This window comes from Prunus mume, linkage group LG1, assembly GCF_029339155.1.
Source record: "Prunus mume cultivar Tortuosa linkage group LG1, ASM2933915v1, whole genome shotgun sequence".
Taxonomy (NCBI): domain Eukaryota; kingdom Viridiplantae; phylum Streptophyta; class Magnoliopsida; order Rosales; family Rosaceae; genus Prunus; species Prunus mume.
The window spans coordinates 11,063,276-11,090,010 of NC_142698.1; the positions used below are offsets into that span (position 1 = coordinate 11,063,276).

Here is a 26,735-nt window from a genome sequence, read left to right on the forward strand (position 1 = left end):
GAGCGGCAAGCATTGTGGGATTGTTTTTATACTCCCTTCAAGTACCCTAGCAACTTACTTGGTCAAGAAAGACTTGCCAAGCCCCAGTCATTTTAAGCTAAACTTACGGCCCAGCCCCAATTTCACTCTAACACCCCAGCCACACTAATGTCTGCTGGAATAGAACCGGGCCCCATGCCATATTTTTCTTTTTCCTCCTTTAAACGCCCTTGCCAAAACTCATCGGGCCCAGACCCATGAGGCCTTGCCAAAGCCAATCCAGGGCCCAGCTCTTGCATACTGATTGGCCGAGGACACCATATGTACGGGGCTCATAAATTTCTCCAAAGCCCATACCACTTGGCCATTCACAAAAAAAAAAAAAAAAAAAAGGGCCGGAATGGCAAGAGGGCTAGGAAAATGGAAAAATGGAAGCCCATATTCTTTTCTCCTTCAAGCTTCAGCCCAATCTTTTGGGACCCAGGCCTTTGCTACTCAAAACCATCACTTGGTTACCCAATGGCAAGACATGAGTCAACAATCACTGCAGCTTCGACAACCCAAGTCTACTTTTCTTTTCAAGGTACCCAGCTACCAACAATCACCGAGGCTAACACAGCTTTTATTATACCTTCCAAGGGTTAACGCAACTTCTAGCTTGACAACTTGGGGGACTAGGGACTGCCCTACGGCTCCCACTGAACCTGGAATGCTACGTCATGATCACGCAAAAGCTTACAAGTTCCCAACCCAGAAGTCACTTCTTGACCGCGAACTTGGGGGACTACTGTTTACACCATAATCAACCGAGCATATCCAGTCTCAAAACAACTAGCACCAAGGCAGGACACGCCTTCTCTCCTGCCGAAGGAAGACACTCTTCCGAGGTGCCAAGCACCTGCCGAAACTCCCGACTGCCAAAGCTCACAAATCGTTAAACCTAATTCTCATGACACGTGTCACCATCGCGGCGACTTGCACAGAGTCCCACATCGGAAATCTATACCAACCTCCAACTTTCACTTCCCTATAAAAAGGGAACAGTACCCTAGTAAGAGGGGTAACTACTTTTCGCCTTTTACTATTACTCTGCAAAGTTGCCCTTCTTAGCTGACTTAAGCATCGGAGAGTCTTTAGCGGCTCCACATCGGTGCTCGGAGCTTGACGCATTGCTTCCCTATTTTGTCTTCTGCAGCTAGCCTTTATTGAAGGCCCGACTCTTTCCCTGCTGAAGACAAATCCCTTTTTCTGTAAGTTGACCCTCTCCGAAAAAGAGCATCAACAGTCTCTATTCTTTAGTTAAAATTTAGCTAAAAAATATCAAAGCTATTTTTGGAGCTCTCTATAAAATTTTAACTTTAATCATACTCTCTAATTTAAGGCGTCATAGATGCTATAACTCTTTTTCAATTGATCAATCTCTATTAAAAAATAATATAAAAAATAGTTAGCATGAATTAAAGGTTTAAAATACTCATTAAAAAAAAGCATAATTAAATTATAAAGAGCCATTATGAGTCATGTCATATCTCAGGATCGGCTCCACCGTATGATATTGTCCGCTTTGGGCCCCCCTCTCTGCCCTCAAGGTTTTGTTTCTAGGAGCTCACGAGCAACTTCCCAGTGGGTCACCCATCATGGGATTGCTCTAGCCCCAACTCGCTTAACTTCCCATAACTCCGAGGCCAGTGAGCTCTCAAAAGTCCTCGTGCTAGATGGAGGGGGGCATGTATATATAAGGCACATCACCCCATATCTGTTGGTCGATGTGGGATGTTACAATCCACCCCCCTTACGGGCTCGACGTACTCGTCACACTCGCACTACAAGGTAGAGTGGCTCTAATACCAAATTGTCACATACCAGGATCGGCTCCGCCGTAGCACGATATTGTCCGCTTTGGGCCCCCCTCTCTGCCCTCACGGTTTTGTTTCTGGGAGCTCACGAGCAACTTTCTAGTGGGTCACCCATCCTGGGATTGTTCTAGTCCTAACTCGCTTAACTTCGGAGTTCCCATGACTCCGAAGCCAGTGAGCTCCCAAAAGGCCTCGTGCTAGATGGAGGCCGGCATGTATATATAAGACACATCACCCCTCTCCATTGGTCAATGTGGGATGTTACAAGTCATTTCTCTCTCCATAGATTTAGGAGTTCCTATAAGAGCATCCACAATCATGATCTCTATTTTTTAGTTAAATTTTAGCTAAAAACATATAAAAGTTATTTTAGGAGCTCTCTATAAAATTTAAACTTTAATCATGCTCTCTAGTTTAGGGAGTCATAAATGTTATAACTCTTTTTTGATTGGTTCATCTCTATTAAAAAAATATATATATAGTTAGCATTAAAATAAAGGTTTGAAATACTCATTAAATAAAGCAGGATTAAATTATAGTGAGCCACTAGGAGTCCTTTTTCTCTCCTCAGATTTAGGAGCTCCTAGAGAACTCCCTATTTTAGGAGGTGGATAGAGAGCGTGGTTGGAGTTGCATTTTTATCATTCCTCCCTAAAATTTGTCTAAGGATGTGGTTTAGGGAGCCCATTGTGGATGCAACTTCAACCACGCTCCCTATCCACCTCCTAAAATAGAGAATTCTCTAGGAGCTCCTAAATATGAGAAGAGAGAAAGGACTCCTAATGGCTCCCTATAATTTATTGCTGCTTTATTTAATGAGTATTTCAAACTTTTATTTAATGCTAACTATTTTTTATTTTATTTTTTAATAGAGATGTACCAATCAAAAAAGATTACAGCATTTATGACTCTCCAAATTAGGGAGTATGGTTGAAGTTGAAATTTTTTAAAGAGCTCCTAAAATAGCTTTCTTATATTCTTAGCCAAATTTTAGCTAAGAAATAAAGAGCATCCACAATCATGCTATCTATTTTTTAGTTAAATTTTAGCTAAAAACATATAAAAGTTATTTTAGGAGCTCTCTGTAAAATTTAAATTTCAATCATGCTCTCTAGTTTAGGGAGTCATAAATGCTATAACTCTTTTTTGATTGATCAATCTCTATTAAAAAAAAATAGTTAGCATTAAATGAAGGTTTGAAATACTCATTAAATAAAGCAGTATTAAATTATAGGGATCTATTATGAGTTTTTTCTTTCTTCTCAGATTTAGGAGCTCCTAGAGGTTTCCCTATTTTATGAGGTGGATAGGGAGCATGGTTGGAGTTGTATTTTTACAATTCCTCTCTAAAATTTGTCTAAGGAGGTGGTTTAAGGAGTCCGTTGTGGATGCTCTAAGTCTCCCTATTTTAGAAGGTGGATAGGGAACATGTTTTGAGTTGTATTTTTCTAATTCCTCCCTAAAATTTGCCTAATGAGGTGGTTTAGGGAGCCTATTATGGATGCTCTAAGCAAGGAATGTGAATCAGATCAACTACCATCTCCTAATTGAATTGTTTTCTTGATTTTTGTGGGTATTTTATTAAGGATTTTAAGCTGGGCCCACATAATAAATTCTTCCTTATGTTTAAGTAAACGCATGAGAAGTCGAGAATAGTGGAAAGAATGTTGCTAAACGAACCCTAAAATTAACTGAGTACGCCTTAATATTTTAATCAAAATGTAAAATTAACTAAGTACACTATATATAACTATCAAAAATACCCCTTGTATATCCTAATACACTCTACTTGTGATGAGAGAGCCTTTTGGAACCTTAGCAGTTGGAAAGTATCTGTAGAAAGGCATAGAGATGGGACATAGCAGTTAGAAACGAAAAATATTTAGAGTTGAGAAGTATAATGAGTTCCAAGTTAAAGCAAAGAGGGCCTCCTGGGTTAGTTTGCCTATGAAATATTTCCAAAAAGGATGCATCCAACACCCAGAAAAGAAAAATCATGAAAAATTATAGAAGAAACAAATGAAGAAAGTAACTTTGATTATATCCATAGCTTCTTTTGCTATATGAGACTGTTGTTAATCAAGATTTTACATTCCGCCTATTAATCTACTTAATCAATGATGTTGATTGATTGGTTATTGCCTAACAAGAGAATATTGTCCCATTCTTCATGCCACAACATCTCAATACTGAAATTAAAAACAGAAGAAATGAAGAGATAATAGGTAAAATGATGAGCTTAATCATACACGTGGTCAAACAGTGCTAACAAAACCACGTGCTAACAAAATGATTAGGGTTGAATATAGTGAGTATGAAGTACTTATTAAAATTACATTTGTTTCACAATTCAATATATATTTTTGGGTCATTTTATATTAAGGTAAATTAGAAATTCAATAAATACTTTGGTAGTAAGGTGTACTTAGTTAATTTTAGAGTTCGTTTCGCAGCACTCTAATGAAAATCATTTCCTTTCTTATGTTCCATTATTTGTAAGTAGACGTGACAAATTTCTTGATTCATGGCTTCTTATGTTCCATTATTTGTAAGTAGACGTGACAAGTTTCTTGATTCATGGCTTTCTCTATTTATAGTATGTAAACATGCCATAATTAACTTGAAAGTTTTTTTTTTTAAAAAAGGGGGTAAAGTCTATCTTTGTATTTCAACGTAAACCAAAATATTTAAAAGTGGATTGTAGAATAATGATAATCTTTCCATCTCAAATAATTGCCAATTAGAAAAAAAATTCGAAGAATAGTAATTTAATTGGCTGGCATTATGTAATTTATTTCGTCGAAATTAAATAGCCTTTTACCATATTCATGACGTGGAGGGTTGACTCCGGTAACATCCATTTAGAAGAATGCGGATGTGTTCGTGGGGAGTGGGATCCTCTCATAAAGTCTCACAATCACAAAATTAATTTTCAATTAAATTTTAATCTGTGCCGCTAAACGCAGAATTAAAAGGCGGCTTAATTGCTTTGAAAACCCAGACTTACTTTACCAAACCCCAAAACGACGTCGGTTCTTCCTACCGTACAAAAACTCGCCCAACTCAGTCCAAACAGTAAAGAAGCTTCAACGCACGAGACAAAGACCCAAAAGCAGACTCAGTGGCCCTCACTCTCACCTCAGAGACGAAGAGCTCCAAAAAAGCTTGAGAGAGAGAGAGAGAGAGAGAGTTAAAGAAAGAAAAAGCAAGAAAACGAAGATTGCCAGATCAATACTGGTAAAGCAACGAGAAGAAGGGGTACTGAGAGAGAGAATCTAGGGTTTCGTCGCGGTTCTGAACTGCTGATCCGACGTCGTTATGGCGAGTCCGCAGTCGGAACTGTTCGCTAGGACTCCGGGTTCCGGGAGAGCTCTGTCGATTACACCAGGCGCTAGGATTCTGCAGAGCCCTTTCAGTGATGAAGCGATCTGGAAGCGTCTTAAAGAGGCTGGCTTTGATGAGGAGTCGATTAAACGAAGGGACAAGGCTGCGCTCATTGCCTATATTGCTAAGCTTGAAGCCGAGGTAGTTTCTTTTTCTCTCCTTGTAATTTGAATTTTGATTTTGAAATTTGAATTTCAAATTCTGCCCTGTACTTGTTTCTTTTACTTTTGGGTGTTTCCAGTAGTGTGTTTTTCTTTAATGGAATTCTTTTGTTGGAATATTTTTGATATAATTTGTGGGAGGAATTTCTTGCTTGAATGTAGCATTTGCAAAATAATGGAATTGAAGTTTCAGATTTTCAATATGCCCAATTAGGAGCGAAAGAAAGTATAGATCACCTTGCTGCATTTCTTGTTACTCTTTCTGTTCGCTTTGATTATCTGGCAGGCGGAGTTTTTAAGTTTGTGGTGTTGCGCTGGAGATAGATAAATGAAATAGTAACAATTTTTTAAAATCCTTTATAATGAATTTTGATTGGTCTCGAATAAGAAATGGCATAAGTGAATGCTTTTGGACTGGCTCGTATGTATATAATGCGTTTTGATTGATCCAAATTAGAAATCAGTTCTGTTTTATCCTGAATAAGGAATGGCATAAGTGCATGGTTTCCATCTTTATTAAGTTCTATCCTTTTCTACCTGTGTCACAAAGAACCATTATAATGAATGAAGAAAAGTTTTGTTTTTTGGAAAATATCTATTCAACATTGCTTTCAAGCCATTGTTCTTCAATATAACTACAACCATTCCTCTACTTTTTATCTGTTGTTATTTGCCTTTTTTTCTTCCCGTGTTTGATGCTCCCCTCCCTCTGTTGGTTTGTTGCTGCTTAATGATTTAGTTGGGGTCTCTAGTACGCATGCTGTCTGTATTGAGCCCTGTTTGTTGTTTCTTTTGCTCTGGTGTTATTTTTGGAGTGTTGCCCTGATATTTTTTGAAGTGATAAACTTGAATAGTTCATATATTTCCCATGAAGTGTGTAGTAGCAAATTTCTCTATTTGGTATTCCGCTGACCAGGTTAGCTTAAATTAGATTTTCGATCACCAACACCACATGGGTCTTCTCATAATGGAAAGAAAGGAGTTAGCTTCCAAGTATGAAGAAGTTAAAGCCTCTAATGAGACAGCTGAACTTTTGCACAAGCGTGATCAAGCTGCATATGTATCTGCTTTGGCTGAAGCAAGGAAACGGGAGGAGTGCCTAAAGAAGACAGTAGGAGTCAAGGAAGAGTGTATATCCAGTGTAAGTTTTCAATTGAGACTCTTTGAAGTAGCCATCCCCTTTCTTCGCATGTCATCTTAACATTTTTTGTTTGGATATGTAGATTGAGAAGTCGATGCATGAGATGCGTGCAGAATCTGCTGAAACAAAGGTTGCTGCTGAGAGTAAATTGGCTGAAGCACGGAATATGGTGGAGGATGCTCAGATGAAATTCACTGAGGCTGAGGCCAAGCTGCATGTAGCAGAATCTTTGCAAGCAGAAGCTAGTCGTTTTCACCGTATCGCTGAAAGAAAGTTGCAAGAAGTTGAAGCACGTGAAGATGATCTTAGGAGAAACATTCTGTCCTTCAAGACACAGTATGTGCGGTTATTTTTGCAATATTGATCACCATATTCTCAGTTTTACTTTATCTGTCAAAACCTAATGTCAGCATAACCTAAGTCTAGGGGCCAGATTAAAATCCTACCCAGAACATTCCATCCCATGAGATTTAATGAACTGTTCTCTACTCGTGTGGTGTATTCTTGACACAATACAACCCATAGTAGTTTGGGAAGGGTACCAAACAAGGATTTTTTTTTTCTTTTTCCTTTCAATATGTCCAGTAGCACGCTCACTTTCTTCAGGGTTTTACGTTATGCCTTCCATGACTGTCTCGCAACAATGTTAAATGATGTATTTCCAGAGAAGTTCTCATTTGAGGGGCTTAAACGAGGGACAATTGGGACAATGCATTCAAGGGCTGGGGTCACTTCATTAAATTATTGATCACGTGAAGATGATCTTAGGAGAAACATTCTGTCCTTCAAGACAGAGTATGTGCAGTTATTTTTGCAATATTGATCACCATATTCTCAGTTTTACTTTATCTGTCAAAACCTAATGTTAGCATAACCTAAGTCTAGGGGCCAGATTAAAATCCTACCCAGAACATTCCATCCCATGAGATTTAATGAACTGTTCTCTACTTGTGTGGTGTATTCTTGACACAATACAACCCATAGTAGTTTGGGAAGGGTACCAAACAAGGATTTTTTTTTCTTTCCTTTCAATATGTCCAGTAGCACACTCACTTTCTTCAGGGTTTTACGTTATGCCTTCCTTGACTGTCTCACAACAATGTTGAATAATGTATTTCCAGAGAAGTTCTCATTTGAGGGGCTTAAACGAGGGACAATTGGGACAATGCATTCAAGGGCTGGGGTCACTTCATTAAATTATTGATCAATTGTGCAACTCCTATTATTAAATGTATTGTCCCTGATGTATCCTTCAATTTAAGTCCCTCGGTTGAACACTTCTCTGTGTTTCCATACATGAAATAGTCATAAGTTGGCTAAAAGTTGCCCCAATGATGTGTAAAGCCAGTAAGAATTTTTTTGGAGAGTTTGTTGATTTTCTTGTTCTTTTGATTTTGTAGTTGTGATACAAAAGAGAAGGAGATAAGCCTTGAGAGGCAATCTTTATGTGAAAGGCAGAAAACCCTGCAGCAAGAACAAGATAGATTACTTGATGCACAAGCCCTGCTTAACCAAAGGGAGAATTTCATATTTGGTCGATCTCAGGAACTGAATCGACTTGAAAAAGAGTTAGAAGACGTAAAAGCGAATATCGAGAAGGAGCGTAGAGCCCTAGATGATGGGAAATTAAATCTGGAGCTGACTGAGGCTTCCCTAATTAATAGAGAGGAGGTTCGCATTGCTCTGTTTTTTCCCCATCTGGATGTTGATTTGGTTAGTTGAAAGCTTCACTAATGTGGTTCTGTTTTGAGTGTTTGCAGGCTTTAACAAGAAGAGAAGCTTTGTTGAACAAAAAAGAGCAAGAGATACTTGTTTTGCAGGAGAAATTTGTGGGCAAGGAATCTGTGAGTGTTTAATCTTGTCTTTTTTGTTTTGAATTAAGATGTCAACTGTGTACACTAGTTTTTAGTCGATTGTGAATGATTTTATTTTGATCTATTTGACAAGAAGGTTTATGAAATGCCTTCTGTGGATTGTTATACTATTGATTCAGTATCTGTTTAACTCTTTCTTGTCCTCAATCTTTATGTGGATGGATTATCCAGGATGAGATTAGGAAAGCCGTAGCAAGCCACGAATTTGAGTTAAGAAAAAAGAAGTCTGAATTTGATTCGGAGCTGGACGTGAAGCGAAAACTGTTTGAAGATGAAATTGAAGCCAAGAGGCGGGCTTGGGAGTTGAGGGAAGTGGATCTCAATCAACGAGACGACCTACTGCAGGAAAGGGAGCATGACTTGGAAGTTCAGTTGAGGACATTGGTGGATAGGGAGAAAGATGTGGCAGAGATGTCAAATCTGGTTGATGAGAAAGAAAAAACTTTGAGAGATGCTGAGAAAGAGTTTGAGCTGAATAATGTTCTTTTGCAAAGAGAAAAGGAAGAAATTATCAAAATGAAGGTAGAGCTTCAGAGCTCCTTGGATTCACTTGAAGACAAAAGGAAACAACTTGATTGTGCCAGGGAGAAGTTTGAGGTTTTGAAAACTGAAACAAGTGAGCTTTCAGATCTAGAGATGAAACTTAAAGAAGAGATAGATTTAGTCAGGGCTCAAAAGCATGAGCTGATGGCTGAGGCAGATAAGTTGGCTGTAGAGAAGGCAAAGTTTGAATCCGAGTGGGAATTAATTGATGAAAAGAGAGAAGAGCTACGGAAGGAAGCAGAGCGTGTTGCAGAGGAGAGGTTGGCGTTTTCCAAGTTTATCAAGGATGAGCATGATAACCTAAGGCAGGGGAAGGAGGAAATGCGAGATCAGCACAAGCGTGATGTTGAATTACTTGTTAGAGAGCGAGAGGACTTCATGAATAAGATGGTTCATGAGCGTTCTGAGTGGTTTGGCAAGATGCAGAAGGAACGCGCAGACTTCTTACTTGAAATTGAGATGCGAAAGAGAGAATTGGAGAACTGTATTGATAAAAAACACGAAGAGTTAGAATGTTCATTGAAGGAAAAGGAGATTGCCTTTGAGCAAGAAAAGAAAACTGAATTTCAGAATATTAACTCTCTTAAGGAAGAAGCAGCAAAAGAGAGGGAACAGGTTGCTTTAGAAAGGAAAAGGCTTGAGACTGAGAGAATAGAGATCAATTTGGATCGTGAGCGAAGGGATCGGGAATGGGCGGAGCTAAATAATTCAATTGAGGAACTGAGGGTCCAGAGAGAGAAATTGAAAGAACAGAGAGAACTATTGCATGCAGATAGAGAAGAGATTCTTGGTCAGATTCAACACCTGAAGGAATTGGAGAGTTTGAAGGCTGCTTTAGATAGTGCGCCTGTGGCTGAGATGCAACAATCTGATTTGGTGCCTCGCAGCCGGAAAACTTCTAGACGATATTTGAAGCAGTTGACTTCTGTTCGAGAAGCTGATCATAATTCACATAATGAAGAAAATGTTGCCAACATTAGCAACTCATCAATGCTAAAATCAGGGTTTTCTCCTTCTAGTTCTGATCGTTTCTCATGGTTAAAGCGCTGCAGGGAATTGCTTTTTAAACAGTCTCCTGAGAAGCACCAAACGGAATATGAAGAAAATCATGTGATCTCTCGGGAAGAAACAAGTTTGACAGTAACTGAACAGGTAGATACATCAAGTAAATATGACGGGCATAGGTACACGGGAAATGGTAATTCACCTAGATTTTTCAGTAAGAGACAGAATGCTTTTGGTGAACCGAAGGTGATAGTTGAGGTACCCTTTGTTGGTGAGACTGTAAAAGGAACACACGCTGAATCTGAAATTAAGGAATTTGATGGTGAAAGTTGTTCCCCCTTAATTTCTGAACAAGTCTTCCAGGGAGGAAGGAAAAGAAGAGTTGACAAATCTTTGTCTAATGACAGTTTTGATCCACTACTTGAGCCCAGGCAGAACCTTAAGAAAAGGAGGCAACAACAAGATGCCACTGTGAACTCATCAGAACATGCCAACACCCACTGGTATAACCCATACTATCCGAACTTGAATCCTTTATTGGGTTTTGCCAGTTTTCTGTTCTTGGTATCTTGATAATTCCTCATTGCTTTAACTTGAATTTGTGAGCAAATTTAAACTGAGTCATATATGTATTTTGGTTTCAGCATTGCATCAATCCAGGAAAAAGTACTAGAGGATCAGAATGTATCAATGCCATTGCCATCTGATCAAATTTGTGAAGGCGCTGAAGAGGGTAGTGCTTTAATAGTAGATAAAATCATAAAGGTTTCCGAAGTGATTTTTGAGGAAACTGGAACTGGCAGTCTTGGCAATGAAGGCAAATTAGAGGCGGAGAACTCTATTGTAGAAGCACACCATGAACAGAATGGTGTCTTCCAGGGAGCTGTTGGACAAGTTACTGAGCACTGTCAGGTAATTTTTAATGGTCTCTTGCATGGGATTCTTGCTGCTATACGTTATGATAGGTTGTTTTGTATTACTTGTCCCTAATAACTGTGTGTTTGCATACATTCCAATTTCAAAGTGTTAATATTGCTAGTATCACCAGAAAGGACTTGGAATTGCATCAGTTAACAATTAAGTATGAGTGTTTAGCCCTACTGATTTAGGGCTTGTTTGGGAGTGATTATGGATAGGCAAATAATCACTTCTATGGAGAATCACTTCTCCATATTATCACTTTAAGTGGTTTTAAGTGATTTTCTGGAGAAGCACAATGGAGGTTTTTTTCCCCAGAATCGCTTAAAATCACTTAAGTGATTCTGGCCTTCCTAGAATCACTCCCAAAGGAGCCCTAAATATTGTTGAAGACCTCTGCTAATCATGATTATCTGTTTTTTTATTTATTACTCATTGAAGTTGTGCTTTTGATTGTTCAGTATGAATCAATTCTAATTCTGAAAGTGTATGCAGATTCAAGCCGAAGATACATCAGCAAAGCATGTGCAGTCCCAGTGAGATGATGATATTTGAAAAAGTGTACAGAAGTTTTGGATTTTGCAAAGCTGACATAGTCAAAAGAGAATAGTAGAGCTCTGGTTGTTCATAGTGTGTACTTCTAGTCTGTTGCATGGCTGTCGAAATAGATGCAAATAGAGTATTTTTCTTATTCCTTACCGGGTATCATTTTTATTTATTTTGTTAAGGTACGTTTAAGTAATGCAAAGTCAAGCTTGCTGATGAGATCTATCTTCTTCAGGTGCATCTTTTGCCGAAAGTCCTCAACTTTAAAGAGGCTCCCTTGTGATGGCCTGTGTCTTGGAGTGGGCTACTTATGTCCTTATGTGAAATTTGTGAATGTTTGGTGGTTCTGATGTTACGTTTTTGGCTTTTTGGTTTGTTCTGGTTGATAGATGTGATCTATTTTTCTTTCGAGTTTTTATTTTAGGTCAAACATGGAGTGTATTGTGTGGCATTTGTACTATAAAGGAGGACCTCGTCTCCGGTTATGATCATGGGTTATCTGTTTGTTGCTACTTGGTGAAATATTGTTTCTTTCTTGGTGATATTTTTAAGTCCCAGGAAGCAACCGACAAGGAAGGTTTGGTTGTGTGCTTCTGTTTTCTTATGTCGAAAAATATATAATCGTCACTGAAAAAAAAGAAGGTATTATGAAGATGAGAAATTGATATATTTAATTTGATGGGTTTATGAAGTCTGACTATGTAGTAAGTAGGCGTTTAATACGTGTCTGGATAAGGATGGCCCTCACTTGGATGCATAATCAAAATACTTTATGAAAGGAAAGATTGAGATTACGATTGAGCTTTCATTTTTTACTTTTTGTTTGAACCTTTCGATAAATGAGTAATTTCATTCCCATAATTAAAATAGGCCAAATTGACAAATCATCGACGTGGTTTCTTGGTCATGTGTCAAAACTGTTTTGCCAATGTGCCTCTAATGTGGAAGGGTTAAAAGGCCCATTTTATTTATTTTATACAAGTGTTATTCTAAGCTCTTTAAATTAATCTAATCCAATTTTAGAGGCTCTTTAAATTAATCTAATTTAATTTTAGATGGGCTCAGTATCCTTGCCAACTAATTTAAAGTTACATCTGCACACTATTCTTCCAAGAAGATGAATGGCGGCTGATTTTTTGCACGGTGTTTGCAATCATAGATTGTATCAGTTTGCTCTGTCACAAGTATTTTTAGTTTGTACATTGCCTTTGTATCAATCACCCTTAGGATTGACTAAACTTGTTTTATTTTTATCGAAGTTCTTTATTTGGTTGAAATGAAGACATGAAGTGGTTAATGGTAAATGATCTTATTCTAACCAAAAAAAAAAAAAAAAAAAATTACATGCACACAAAAAAAATCCCCTTAATTTGTTGAAGTCTGTTTGATCCTTGAATCAAGCTTCTTATTATTATTATCTTATTATTATTAATTATTTTTTTTGAGGAAGTAGTAAATTTTCATTAAAATTATTAAGAATAATGTTACTCTTACCATATTTGTATACTACATTTACATATCACCTTATGTGGCAGATGAGGTGGACAGCCACATCAATTAAAATTATTTAATATATATATATTTTTAGTAATGCTACACTTACCACATTTTTATCAAATTTATAAATAAACAATCAAACATTTTTATAAAAAAACTATTTACATAGAAACACACCCAAAATCAACCTCAAAGTCAACTTTTTGGGTGTGTTTATAAATGAGTTTTGAGTGTGTGTAATGATGGGTTTTAGGTGTATTTATAAAGTGTTTTGGGTGTTGGGTTTTTTTATAATTTCATATCTCCCTATATTGAATAATGCTACTCTTACCACATTTGTATACCACATCCCTATACTATCTTATGTGGCAGCTGAGGTGGACAGCCACATCAATTAAAATTATTTAATATTTTCTTTTCTTTTATGATTTATTTCAGTATTTGTTTTTCTAATTGTCTTAATTAAAATACATTTCATTGATTTAATTGATGTGGCATATAATATGGACATGCCACATCATGTGGTATAGAAATGTGGATAAAAATGTGGTAAGTGTAGCATTACTCGTTCCATGTTATATGCCACATCAATTAAATCAAGAGTAATGCCACATTTACCAAATTTTTATCCCACATTTCTATACCACATGATGTGGCATGTTCATATTATATGCCACATCGATTAAATATATGAAGTGCATTTTAATTAAGACAATTAGAAAAACAAAAACTGAAATAAATCATAAAAGAAAAGAAAATATTAAATAATTTTAATTGATGTGACTGTCACCTCAGCTGCCACATAAGATGATATAAGGATGTGATATACAAATGTGGTAAGAGTAGCATTATTCAAATTTTTTTTATGATTTATTAACACTTAAAAAAAATTGTTAATTAAACTTTCTTTATTAAAATACACTTCATTGATTTAATTGATGTGACATATGATTTGGACATGCCACATCATGTGGTATAAAAATGTGGTAAGTGTAGCATTGCTCAATTATTAAAGGATATAGACTTGAGTGAACAAATGTGGCCTCATTAAAACTTTGCCCATAAAGTCAATAGGACAAAACTTGAGACGAAGGAAAAAGAGTGACAAACGCTCCATAAAGTCTACAAACAAAAACTCATGACAAATCCATAATATCAGCGTCAGCTTGAAGAAACATAATGAGCTATGGAAGACCATTTTAAAGCCAAACATCTATGGACACACTACCTAAAGCTAACTTAGCAAGTCTATCAGCCACAGTATTACATAATCTAGGAATGAAGACAAAAGAAAGAGAATCAAAATTTCTAGATAACATGTGGATGTCTTTGATAATCCCTCATGTAACCCCAAAGCCTCATTGCTAGAGACAATGTTGTTAATGGCAAATCTTCGCATTGGTCTCAACCACTAATGAACCATAACCAGCCTCCTATGCAAACTGAAGGCCCTCTTGAATTTCTAAGAGTTCAGTAATCTTAGCTAAGAAACACCAATGATAAGGACTGAAATAGCACCCATAAGATCTCCATGAACATTTCTTACAACTGCCCTAATACACGTTTCCAAACAAAATTACTACAAGCAACCATCCACGTTTAGTTTCAACTTACCATGGGGACCAATGAGTAGATAATGGAGAATGAGTACCCACATGAGCAATGTTAGCGGAGATAAATTCAACTAAAAGACGATGGGTAGTAGCATACAAGTCATTAGGGTCACGTCCTTTCTGGCCATGCATTCATGCATTTCGATCAAGCTAAATAAACCAAGAAAGTAAGCAAAAATCTCTAAGTTAAATTTCAAACCCACTGTATTTACATGGCACCAAAGATTTGCAAAAGTAGGTTCATGCCAAATGTTTATCACGTCACTAAGAAAAGAAAATTTCCAAATCATTTTCACCTCACGACAGCCCCATAGAGCATGAATAATGGTTTCCTAAAGGCCATGGCAGAGAGGGCAGCAACTATCATCTCCAATATGTTATCGATCAACAAATACAAGATAATCTTCTGGTCGCTCATGAGGCTTTTCATTACCTCAAACTAAAGCAAGGTAAGAAATGCAAGCTTGGGTTGAAATTGGATATGAACAAGGCATATGATTATGTTGAGTGGGATTTTTTAGAAGTGACACTCCACATGATGGGGTTTAATGCTCGGTGGGTGATGCTTGTTATGTGTTGTGTGCACACTGTCTCCTTCTCTTTGGTTCTAAACTATAATTCAGTGGTTGTTTTCAACCCATTTTTGAGTTAAGAAAAGAGAACCCATTATCTCCATATCTATTCTTTTTGGTTGGTGAAGTTCTGTCTCGTAATGTGTCTGCCGTTGTTGATATGGGTATTTTTCAAGGCATTGCTTAGCTGCGGGGGTCCAACCATCTCTCATATGTTATTTGCTGACGATTCTTTGTTTTTCTTACGTGCAAATGTCCAAAATTGCCAAAAATTTGTGCAAATTATGGATATTTACCGTATGGCATCTAGACAGGTTGGTAACTATGATAAGTCTTCTCTCTTCCTAAATGCTAATTCTCCTTCTTTTATGGCCCATGATATTGGTTGTGCTCTTAGGTTACATGTAACTCTCAATCCGGGTATCTACTTGGGATTACCATCTTTGGGGGAAGGTCTAAAAGACTTTTTCTTAGTCGAAAAGGTGAAATGATCATCGAAATAGCATCCAAATACAGACCACCAATCAAAAGAGGGCAAAAATCCGAAAACTCACAGACTGAGAAAGGAAAAGCAAGATAAGACTCAAGGGAGACCAGCATGAAGCTTCTCCCCACTCAAACTGAGACCATGCAGAATAATTAACTAGGAGGGCACGGCAGCCCATCCGACACCAAGACATGAACTAGGGACTGCGGTGGCGGTAGGCTAACTTTCCGATTCCACGGACCGAAACCTATCGGCGCGCCTTGTGGGCAGCGATTTGCTTTCCTAGAGACCCAGCTCCATCGGATCCTCACGGAAGTTAAGGTGAGCAAACAAATTTCTTCCAAAATGGGTAAAATACTCCAGGCTTGGCTGCAACCATGGTCATTAACACCATCAAAGAGAACTTTGGAGTCGCTTTCCATCACGATGCCCGGTGACCGACTTGAGAAGCAAGTTGGAGCCCCTTGACCGCCGCATTGCCGCTTCAACTTGGAGAGCGAGTTGCCTAATAAGGGACAGGCCATCCGGCACAAAAAGACCATCCCAATTCCGAATCACTACACCCAACCTTGCCTTGATGGAGTCAGGTTTCCAAGAACCGTCTCGTTGACTTTGGCTAAACCAAGGCTGCGGGGATCCACCTAGTAACTGACCGGGAGGGAGGCCTGGTGAGGAGGGTAGGGGAGGGCATTAGCATCCAAGAATTCTTTAGCCGCACGGGTGGCCATGTCCAAAACGAGCAAGGGGTGAGGAGCACCACCTTCAAAGCGAGCATCTAGCCTTCAAATTTCCCAAGTAATGAAGCTGACCAACGTGAAAGCCTAGTCCCTCTCAATTAAACTCCATTTCTGAAGGCTAAAAATATCATTGAACCAACTAGCAAGGGTTGTAAATCTCTGGAGATCAACTTTGTAGGTGAGGGAAGAGGCAAACCACACCAAATTCGTCCAGGGGCATAAGAAGAGTAGATGCTCAATGGACTCCTCATAAATCTCACAGAGAAGACAACAGAGGATTGGAAGCACGTTTCCTCTTGAAAAGATTAAGCTTGGTTGGGATAACATTGGAAACAACACGCCAAAGGAACAGTTTTATTTTTGGGAGGGTGCGAATATTCCACAAAGCCTTCCATACCAAAGCTGGAGTGGAGGCAGAGGAGTGCGAGCTACGAAGGCTCCAATGATTAACAGTGAAGAGCGTGGTACCCTGATTTAACGAATATAGACCATTGGAGGTCCAAGGCCAGATGAACTTATCAGGAAGGATAGAGAGCCCTACATGGCGTAGCAAGAATGGCTTTCGCAGTTTTCCAGTCAATAACGCCAAGAATAACGTTAATATTCAAGTATGCCTCACAGGGTCAATGATCTCGCAAACCAACTGAGGTAAAGCCGGCTCAACGGGAGTAATAGGACGAATGATTCCATTACCTTGAACCCAGTTATCATTCCAAATATTAGTCTAAGCACCAGATAGCACTAATTTACGGGCATGGCTGAGGATGGAGTCCCTTCCCTCAATCAGACTAGACCATATCCACGAAGGTCGAGAACCAAACACCGCATCTAAGAAATCACAATCAGGAAAGTAACGACCTTTCAGCAACTTGACCCAAAGGGAATTGGGATTCATAAGAATTCTCTAGCTTTGTTTGGCAAGCAAAGCTAGATTAAAGTCAACAAGGTCCCGAAAGCCAAGCCTACCATCTCTTTTGGCTAGGCACAGAGCACTCCAAGATTTCCAGTGGATTTGGGAGTCCTTATCAGGGTTGCTCCACCAGAAACGGGCAATGTCCCCATTGATCTCTTTGCACAAAGATAGGGGCAACTTAAAACACATCATCGGATAGGCCGGGACAGTGTAGCAATCCGCTTTAATGAGGACTTCTTTGCTGCACAGGACAAAACTCCATTTTCCAACCACCCACCTTTTTCTTAACTCTTTGCCGAATAAAGCTCATGGAATTCTTTTTAGACCTCCCCCACGCAGAAGGAAGGCCCAAGTACAAGCCATGATCGGATGCACATTGGGCAGACAAAGAGAGAGCCGATGGCTTCTCAGTCGACGAGGGGTATTTGAGTGAACACCAAACTCGATTTCTCAAAGTTCATTAGTGACCCAAAGCAGAGCAATACTTTTCCAAGGCCACTTTGAGCTTTGCACAGTTTGCAACATCAGCCTTAAAAAAATAAGGAATTGGGCTTCGGCGTGATAGCTTGATCCCTTGTATGTGACCATCCTCGACATGCTTAGACAGGTTGTGCAATAGGACCTCACACACCAAAAGAAATAGGTACGGGGAGATGGGATCACCCTGCCTTAGACCCTGGAAGGTGTGAAAGGGGGCCCAAGTTTCCCATTCAATAGGACAGCAAAAGAAACCGATTTAACACAGGTCATTACAAGTCGGATCCACTCGTTGCAGAACCCCACCTTCTCCAACACAGCTTCCAGGAAGTCCAACTCAACTCTATCATAGGCTTTGTTCATATCCACCTTAAGACCAACTTCAAAATTCTTCCCAGTTTTCTTAAGCTTCAAATAGTGGAAGGCTTCGTGAGCGACAATGATGTTATCTTGAATTTGACGATCCTCAAGAAAGGCATTTTGATGATCAGAAACCAGCAAAGGCATGAGAGTCTTCAGTCTATTAGCAAAGACCTTAGAGAGGATTTTGTAAGAGGTACTGCACAAGCTAATAAGTCTGAACTGGGAAGTTTTCTCAGGCACAGGCACCTTGGGAATAAGAGCTATAAAGGTACCAATGAGGTCATGAAGAGAGAGGTTCCCATCTGCAAACTCGTTATCCGTACCAAGAATAATGGATTTGGCAATTAACAGTACCTTTTATAAAACAAAGCCAGGAAACTATCGGCCCAGGAGCTTTGAGAGCTCCTAATTGGTCAGCAGACCTTATGAATTTCTAACTCCGTAAAAAGGGCCACGAGATTACTATTCATTTCTTGGCTAACCAGCTGCGGGATGGCATCAAGGATAGTACCCTACTCTCTAGGGTCCATCCGAGGAAAAAAAAAAGTGTTAAAATAGTTGTGGAACTCCACGTGGACCCTTTTCTCTCCAGATAGCCACTCACCGTTCTCATTTTTAATTTTGAGCACCCTATTTTGTTGTCTGCGTTGGATGGTTGAGAGGTGGAAGAATTTGGAGTTCGTGTCACCCACTTGCAGCCACTTTAATCTTGACCTTTGGCTCCAGTAAAGCGCTTCATTCTTCCAAAGTTGGGCTAACTCGCTTTGGATGGTATCAACAGTCACATTAGAGTCCCCAATAGGAAGAGCGGACTGAGCATCCTCAAGAGAACCGAGAAGGTGCTTGATATGGACTTTGTTATTAGGATGGCGATCCTTGCTCCACCAGATGAGACCATTTTTGCAGTGAGTCAGATTACGGGACCATTGGCTTAAGTATGAGCCAAAGAGATTTCTCCTCCAACAATTAGAAATCACCTCCGAGCAGGTAGGGTCTCAGCCTATTGAGCTTCAAATTTGAAGAGTTTATGACCTTTGATAAAAACTTGGGTTGTTGTCAAGGAGGATAGGACAGTGGTCAGAGCCAAAGCGGGCACAGATGGGAAACACACGAGTTGGGCTATCTTTCTAGCCAACGAAGGTCAGCTAGGCCCCTATCTAGCCTTTCCCGAAGATGGGTAATATTATTGACCCGCTCTTAGGTGAAGGCTTGGCCCACAAAGCCGAGGTCCACTAGCCCAAAATGATCCATAAACTCCAATAAATAGCGCCGACGATTAGCATCCCATCCCCGTCCCCCTTCTTTTTCGGACTCCCAGCAAATTTCATTTAAATCACCAATAATGACCCACGGGAGGTTGCCCATGATACCCAAGGAGTGCAAATTTGCCCAAAAAGAAGGTTTTTCACTATTATAAGGTGTACCATATAGCCACATACATTTTGCAATCAAGTCATCGGCCTTGACCTTAATCACAGCATCAATCCAACATTTTGAGGAGTCCAGAATGCTAACCTCTATACTCGGCTTCCACCAAATACTCAAACCACAGGCCAGGACCAACCGGATCCACGGAGAACCCCTTATAGAAACCACAATGGCGAACGAAGAGCGTTGATTCTGTGATGATTCTGTTTGGTCTCCATCAGAAACACCACAGTGGGATTTTTAGAGCTAATGAGCTCTTTCAGATACTGAAGCTGTCAAGGGGTTCCCAACCCTTGACAATTCCAGAGAGCGTATTATAAGCGGCGTGCATTGGGCCACCACCACCCTTGAGGGGTTTAACATCCTCCTTCCTCTTACCCTTTCTCTTTGCTTCCCAAGTTGCCAATTCCTTAGAAGGGATGACTTGGACTTCACATAATTCGAACTCGGTCCTTGATTGGAAGAGCACGAGTCCCCGAGCATAAATCCTTGCCCCAGATTGTCGACCCGACCACCCTTATTACGACCCTGGTCCCGCCCTCTTCTATTGAACAAGCGGAGGGAGTAGCTAGTAGTGGGGCTGAAAGGAGGCCTAGCTTTTCTTTGAAAGTGAAGCAGCAGATAAGCACTATTTTTCATCCGAATCAAGCCAAGGGTCAGGGAGCTTCCTCTTTGGTTGACCTAAGACCACAAGAGGCCCCAAGGAGGAGGACGAATCAGTTTCCTCAAGGACCAGCCCATCCCCTGAAACAAGCTCACCATTAGGAATATCATCAATTTGAACCGTGGATGAGTGGCCTAACCTTGCCTCAGCAATCTGATGGATGTGGGCACAACTTCTTGCCGTGCTCGGTTGGGTGTGGCCCAAATCCAAGCCAATATATGGATTTGAAAATCCCATTGGCCCATTTACTTTTGCCAGGGCCCAGGGTGGAACCCGGAGAGGATCGCACCAATCCCTTTCCAGCGAAAGACCATTTATTGCCACGGATAAAGTGCCATTATAGAACTAGGTCCCAAAGCTCTCAGGATCCCACCTCTTAGCATAGTCAGCTAAGGTAGGCATGCGCTCGAGGTGCTGCGACATCGATCCCATGTTGCGGCATGGCGGGTTGTAGGATCGTGTCGGTCTGCTCAACCCCGTTTGTCTTACCTGCAGCAATGCGGTGGATCAGCGGTGCAAACATGGTAGTGGATTGTCGGAAGCGAGCTGCTCATGACCAAAGGTAAATGCCCATTATGCCTTCCCCTTCCACGGCGTTGGCCATGTCGACCTTTTACCCCATCGGCGAGATTGGTCTGCGCGTGCTCCACCGCTCATCGAGACTTCGTGGGCGCATGGGATATAGGAGGAGCACGGAGCGATTCATCGTTCCGAGGCCAAGGGAAAAAGCCTCGGTCGAATTTCACGACATCCCTTGAGTGGCCAAGGGGCCGCAAGCGGCGAAGTCACGAAGACCTTCGTCTTGAAGCGGATGGTACGAGTTCCATGCACAAGACACGGCATACTAAATTTGGCTGGTAGGGTTTTGAAGCATCCAAATCTACCTTGATTCGCGTGAAGCCTATGAACCTTATCTCTTCACTTTCTTCATTTTCCGGCCACAAATCCTCGCCCCAACATGCGAGCGTTCTTGGCGATACATTGGTTCCTAGAATTCCATGCGCTTGGACCCGAAAATAGCCCGGTCCATTGGATATCATCAATGAAATGGTAGAGCGGCGGTGTTTAACGGTGAAGGCGTACCCTTTAAGAACAAGGGTTGTCGTCCAAAAGCTGCGAGCGACTTCATCACCTCCTACCTTAATAGGTCCTTAATAGATATTGGCCTTAGCCTTATAGATTTTGACCACCCCCATATATGTCCAAAGCACCCTTAAGATCTCCTTCACCGTGGCCAGAGGTGGCTCCTGATCGACTACCAGACAAACCTACCAGGGTAATTTTATCTTCGATCGTATCATCAAGCTCAACTTTGTCCTCAAAGAAAATAGACAGCACTTCATCCACCTCAGCTTTGTCTCCCGAGTAGTAATCCGCCATGAAGGGGGAAGAGACTACAGAGTAGAGTGCGGAAAGAGGACACAGGAAAACACCGTACCTTGACTCAGGCAGGGTTCACATCAAAGCTGCATAGAGCTCACCGTTTGGGGCTTCTGTTCTGAGGCCAAGCCAAAGAGATTGCCATGAAGGTCTAAAAGACTAGCTCTTACTTATATTGGAGAGAGAATTTCAAAAAAAAAAAGTACAAGGATGGAAGATTGGCATACTATCTATGGCGGGTAGGGAGGTGCTTATAAAATCGGTTGCGCTCATAGTTCCCTGCTAACCATGTCGCATTTTAAGTTTCCTAAGAGTATTTTCACTATGATTAATTGTGCCCTAGGCAGATTTTGGTAGGGAGATGGTGAATTTGGAAGTAAAATACATTAGAAGAGTTGGGAGGCGCTTTGCTTACCTAAACAACAAGGTGGTATGAGGTTCACGGACATTGAGACTTTTAATCTCTCACTTTTGGCTAAGTAGTGTTGGCGGCAATACTGCAACCCTGACAACTTGTGGGGGCTCGTGTGCTTAAAGCCCGTTATTTTCCACATTATGACTTATTCCATGCGTCACGGGGGGCTCATCCTTCTTGGGCTTGGACCAGTCTTTTGGAGGGAAGGAAAATCATACAAGAATGCGCTATGTGGCAAATTGGAAATAGAAGAAGGCACTCGTATTTGGAACAAAAATTGGTTGATGGGTCATGCTACCTCTCACCCCACGCCTACACATATTATCATCAGGCCTATTCAAACTATGGTTAGCTCAATTATTGATCGGCATTAGAAGACGTGGAGCTGGATCGCATTATACATCTTATTACTCCAAAGATGACGGTGTGTATTCAGGCTGTATAACCTTGAGGGAACTGATCGCCTAATTTGGCCAGAGAGAGAGAGAGAGAGAGAGAGAGAGAGAGAGAGAGAGAGAGAGAGAGAGAGAGGGTAATTACTATATGCGTAGTGGATATCACTGAGGCTTGCTCTAAATCTGCTGTCAACCATGTGCCACCTCATTCGTTTTAACAACCTATTTCGGTGTAAAGTTTGCCCTCACCCCCATTTGTTATATGTGTGGTTTATTTGAGGAAACATAGAGCACCTGTTGTTATTGTGCCCATAGGTAAAAGGCATTTGGTTTGGATCCCTTTTGAGTTACAAGCCAAATGAAAGACTGATTACTAATTCTAATTTTTGGCTCCTTGCCATGAGGACAATGTTGAATGTAAACAATCCTGGTGCTGATATATATGCTTTGTTTAGTTGGGATTATTTGTTGGGAGATTTGGAAGGAGAGATGTAATGCTTTCTTCAAGGGGCGTACTTCTTGTGCAAGTCTAGATGAAAGGGTGGTGCTTTGCTATTAAATCACTAGTGAAGGTCCGGACATTACGGACAATGCTGTATGGATATAGCCGTCAGATCCTTTGGTAAAGAACAATGTTGATGCATCTTGGAAGGAGTAGACTTTGCAAACCAGTATTGACATTGTGGCACGTAATGCCAAAGGTAATTTCATTAAGGGTGAAGCTTGTTATGGTTTTCGTTGTTCCCAAAAGAGGCTGAGGCTGAAATGAGGTGAGGCTATTTAGCGAGGGTCTCTTTGGCCAAGACTTTGAATCTGGGAAATGTCGGCATAGAAAGCGATGCCAAAGGTGTCATTGAGTGTGTTTCCAAGAGGAACTCCATTAGAAACTGGCCTCTGTACCCTATACTGAAGGATATTTGGAGACATACTAGCTCTTTCTCTACTATTAGGTGACAGTGGGTGTCAAGGAGAGGATATGCAGTAGCTCATGTTGCTTCTAGTTTAGCCAATTCGAGTGTGAGCCATCAAGTTTGGGTTTGTAGACCCCCTCATTCACTGTTGTGTATTTTGTTTAGGGATAGTCTCCTTGCACCTCTGTACTAGATGTAGGATTTTGTTCTTACATTATCATTTGACTGGGAAGTTGTTTTGCTTTCTTGAGGTTTATTACCTATTTGATGATGTAAGGTTTCTGCTTTTTGTATTTTGATTGGTGTGATTTCTCACGCTTTTGGAATGGGAATCTCTTTTCTTGAGCCAAAAAAAATGAAAAAGAAAAAAGAACAAGGTAAGGTGTTATGCTTTCCATAGAAAAAAAGCTTAATTTTATTAGGAACTCTTAGCCTCTAAACCTTGTTTTCACATTGAACTAGAAATTCTAGCTCTACTACCTTGACCAACATTAGAATCAATAATATTCAGACCAACATCTCTTGAATGGTGTAGACCAATCCAATAGCCACTACGAACTGAATTTTGATCATGTTAGAAGTATAATGCCATAAAACTTTGTCGCATTGAGATGAAAGTGCAGTAGGGATGGATAAAATAAAACAAAACTATTACTACCATCTCCTACTCTCCATATGATGCCTTGTTTAAACAAGTCACTGCCCATTAAATACTTTGCCAAATTAAGAAGGCGATGATCCCGAATCAAAATGTAAGAAACTTCTATTAGGAAAGTATTTAGCCTTCAGAACTTGACTAACCAAAGCATGAGGCTGTGTAAAAATTCTCCACACCATCTGAGAAAGAAGATCTTGATTGAAAACAGTGAAATCACGAAAGCCAAGTTCCCCCTCCTCCTTTGATCAGCAAAGAGATCAAGCTTTAAATCAAGCTTTAACCCTTTTACCCTGTACCCTTAACTAGAAATTCCTGCTACACTACCTTTTACCCTTAAATCAAACATTAAATTACCTTTTTTCCAACAAGTTATTGGTTCGAATATGATGGAATTTGGATGAAAATTTTGATTTGAGTTGAAATTGGTAACATGTTTAGCCACAATAAGGTTTTTTTTTTCCCCAAACAATAATATATATATATATATAAACAATCACAATATTATTAAGATTTGTTTTGCCACATTTTGCTTCTTCTTAAAATAAAAAAAATATTTAAAAAATTGTTTTGCCACATGAGTGACATTGACCTATAAAGTGATTAGTTATAACCATAGTATAAAATATCGATAAGATTGACGAAATATTGAGGATATTATCATTTTTTCAGGTTAAGGATATTTTGGAACGTATCCATATACATATCGTGATAATATCGATAATATCGGAAAATATTGACGTCGATAATTTCTCTCACACTTCAGCAACATTTGGCCAAAATATCGCTATAATATTGATAATATCGAAAATATCGAGATGATGAAGACAATGAAAAATTTGAAAAGTTATTTACACTAACACTCCTTGAGGTTTCATGTGTTTTCACAAAACCCCCCTCAAGACTAAAAAATTACACAAACACCCCCTGAGGTTTTAGCTTGTTTTTACAAAACCGTTTTTCGTTGATTGTTTGTCCAAAAATTGAGAATTTCATTGAAATAAAACTTATGCAAATGACAAAATTAACCTCAATGAAGTATATGCAATCTAATATCAAAGGTCAACTTTGTCATTTGAAGATTTTTTTTTATTATTTTGGTTGTTGTATAAAATCATCAAAAATCAATGAAAATGAGTTTTGTAAAAACAATTTAAAACCTCAAGGGATGTTCTTGTAATTTTTAAAACATCAAGGAGTTTTGTGAAAAGTTGAAAAGCTCAGGAGGTATTAGTGTAAATAACTCAAATTTGAACATTTATAGGAATTTTATGTGGTACTAAGTCACTCATGTATCTTACTACATAGAAAATTCTCACAAACAAATATTCTCTCATAGTTTTCATATTTTAGTATAAAGTATAAAATATTGTAATCAATCATTATAAATAAATGATTATGATGTGTTTAATATTCTTTCATTAATTATTACATATTTTATACACTCGCAGTATTTATCATTTCGCTATATAATCAACTTAAAGTATCGGTATTTTAGACCTTTCGTCCTAACATAAAGAATTTTAGGAAATATTTGTTTTGGGTTGAGCTTGATACCATGTTCAACCACAATAGCATTATTAAAAGTTATTTCACCAGTTGAGTAACATTGACATATGACTCCAACTAGATAAATAATATGTATATTAAGACACCAAAAAAAATAAAATATCTAAATACTGTAAATAGTAAGTTGACTTTCTTGTGTTACAGTTTTACCCCAAAAAAGCTGGTTGGTTCGTAATGTAATGCAACCCAAAAAAAAAAGTCGAAGAATCAAACCGCAGACGCGTAGGCAAAAACGAAATCTATCCTGGGACAGCCATCACTTTCATTGGTCGTAAAGTGACATAAATATTCAGATGCGTGCTTGTGCTGGTACTATAATTGTCAATTGACTGAAATGGAACCATGAATCTTTTTCCAATTAGCTTATATTGGTGAAGTATATAATGCTATAATTGACAACAACTTTCTTTATCTTTTATTTTTACGATTCCTCATTTAGCGCGCAAGTTTAATGGGACTGTTGTTTGTGATTGGATTAGATTGAATTATATGTATTTCCCAATTTCAATTGGAAAATTATTTCATTGTCAGTTGCCTAACGGCGACTAAAATAAAAAATAAAAAACACGAGCACAATCTAATTGAAAGTACCCCCTTCTGCTCTCTGTCATATTATTGATATTCAGAGGGCGAGAGAGAGAGAAGAGAGACAAAAGAAGAGAGGGTTTTGGGTGTTCAGATTGAGGTTGAGTTTGAGATGGAGAGCAGCGCCGTCCTTGGAGGTCTTCAGCCAAATTTCCCACTTTGCCCCTCCCGCAATACTTCTTCCACTCCTCTCCTCCGCCTCTTCTCCACCTCCCATTCCTCTCCTTCTCTCTCTGTCAAGGTACAACCCATCATCCCACCCATTAATATCAAATATGAATGCTTCTTTTTTCTTTTTTGGATTTTTATTTGATGTTTTATCTTAATTTTGAAACTGGGTTTGTCCACTGTTTCTTTGCAGCTCCAAAAGCAGCTTCCTTTGGCTTCTTGTCAAGCAGCCTCTCCCTCTCCCTTTCGTCGATGTGCCACATTGTCTAATACTTTTGTGTAAAGCCTCTTCATTCTTTTTGGGTTTCTTTTAAATTTTCTTCTTGTTATTATTATCTTCATTATTTCTCTTGTACGCTCAGGAAATTGTGAAATTCATTGATTATAAACACATTCTTTGCTTTGATTCTTTTGTTTAATCAATCTATTCATTAGTTGTCCTAGTTTCAGATCACTATTTGTTGTTGTCGTTGTTGCTTTTTTTTCTTTCTTAGTTTTG

The 26,735-nt window shown here is 39.4% G+C and overlaps 2 protein-coding genes across 3 annotated transcripts in view; both read left to right on the forward strand.

The window, feature by feature from the left end:
- The window catches only part of ATBCAT-5 (branched-chain amino acid aminotransferase 5 / branched-chain amino acid transaminase 5 (BCAT5)), a 52,389-nt gene that overhangs the window by 21,208 nt on the left and 4,446 nt on the right, over nt 1–26,735 (forward strand). The window contains exons 2-3 of the mRNA XM_008237843.2: nt 26,129–26,309; nt 26,430–26,515. Coding sequence (XP_008236065.1) covers nt 26,181–26,309; nt 26,430–26,515 — 215 coding nt within the window. The 5' untranslated portion in view covers nt 26,129–26,180. The remainder of the gene's footprint in view (nt 1–26,128; nt 26,310–26,429; nt 26,516–26,735) is intronic.
- On the forward strand, nt 4,950–11,951 carry LINC4 (crowded nuclei-like protein). Of its 2 annotated transcripts, none has more exons than XM_008238866.2 (9): nt 4,950–5,360; nt 6,312–6,521; nt 6,604–6,857; nt 7,922–8,192; nt 8,282–8,365; nt 8,567–10,446; nt 10,588–10,855; nt 11,357–11,563; nt 11,643–11,951. In XM_008238866.2, exons 1-8 carry the CDS (start codon nt 5,154–5,156, stop codon nt 11,399–11,401), a joined length of 3,219 nt encoding a protein of 1,072 aa, XP_008237088.2. In that variant the 5' UTR covers nt 4,950–5,153; the 3' UTR covers nt 11,402–11,563; nt 11,643–11,951. The 2 variants fall into 2 exon arrangements, with proteins under 2 accessions (XP_008237088.2, XP_008237082.2); XM_008238860.2 differs by having other exon boundaries at nt 11,357–11,540.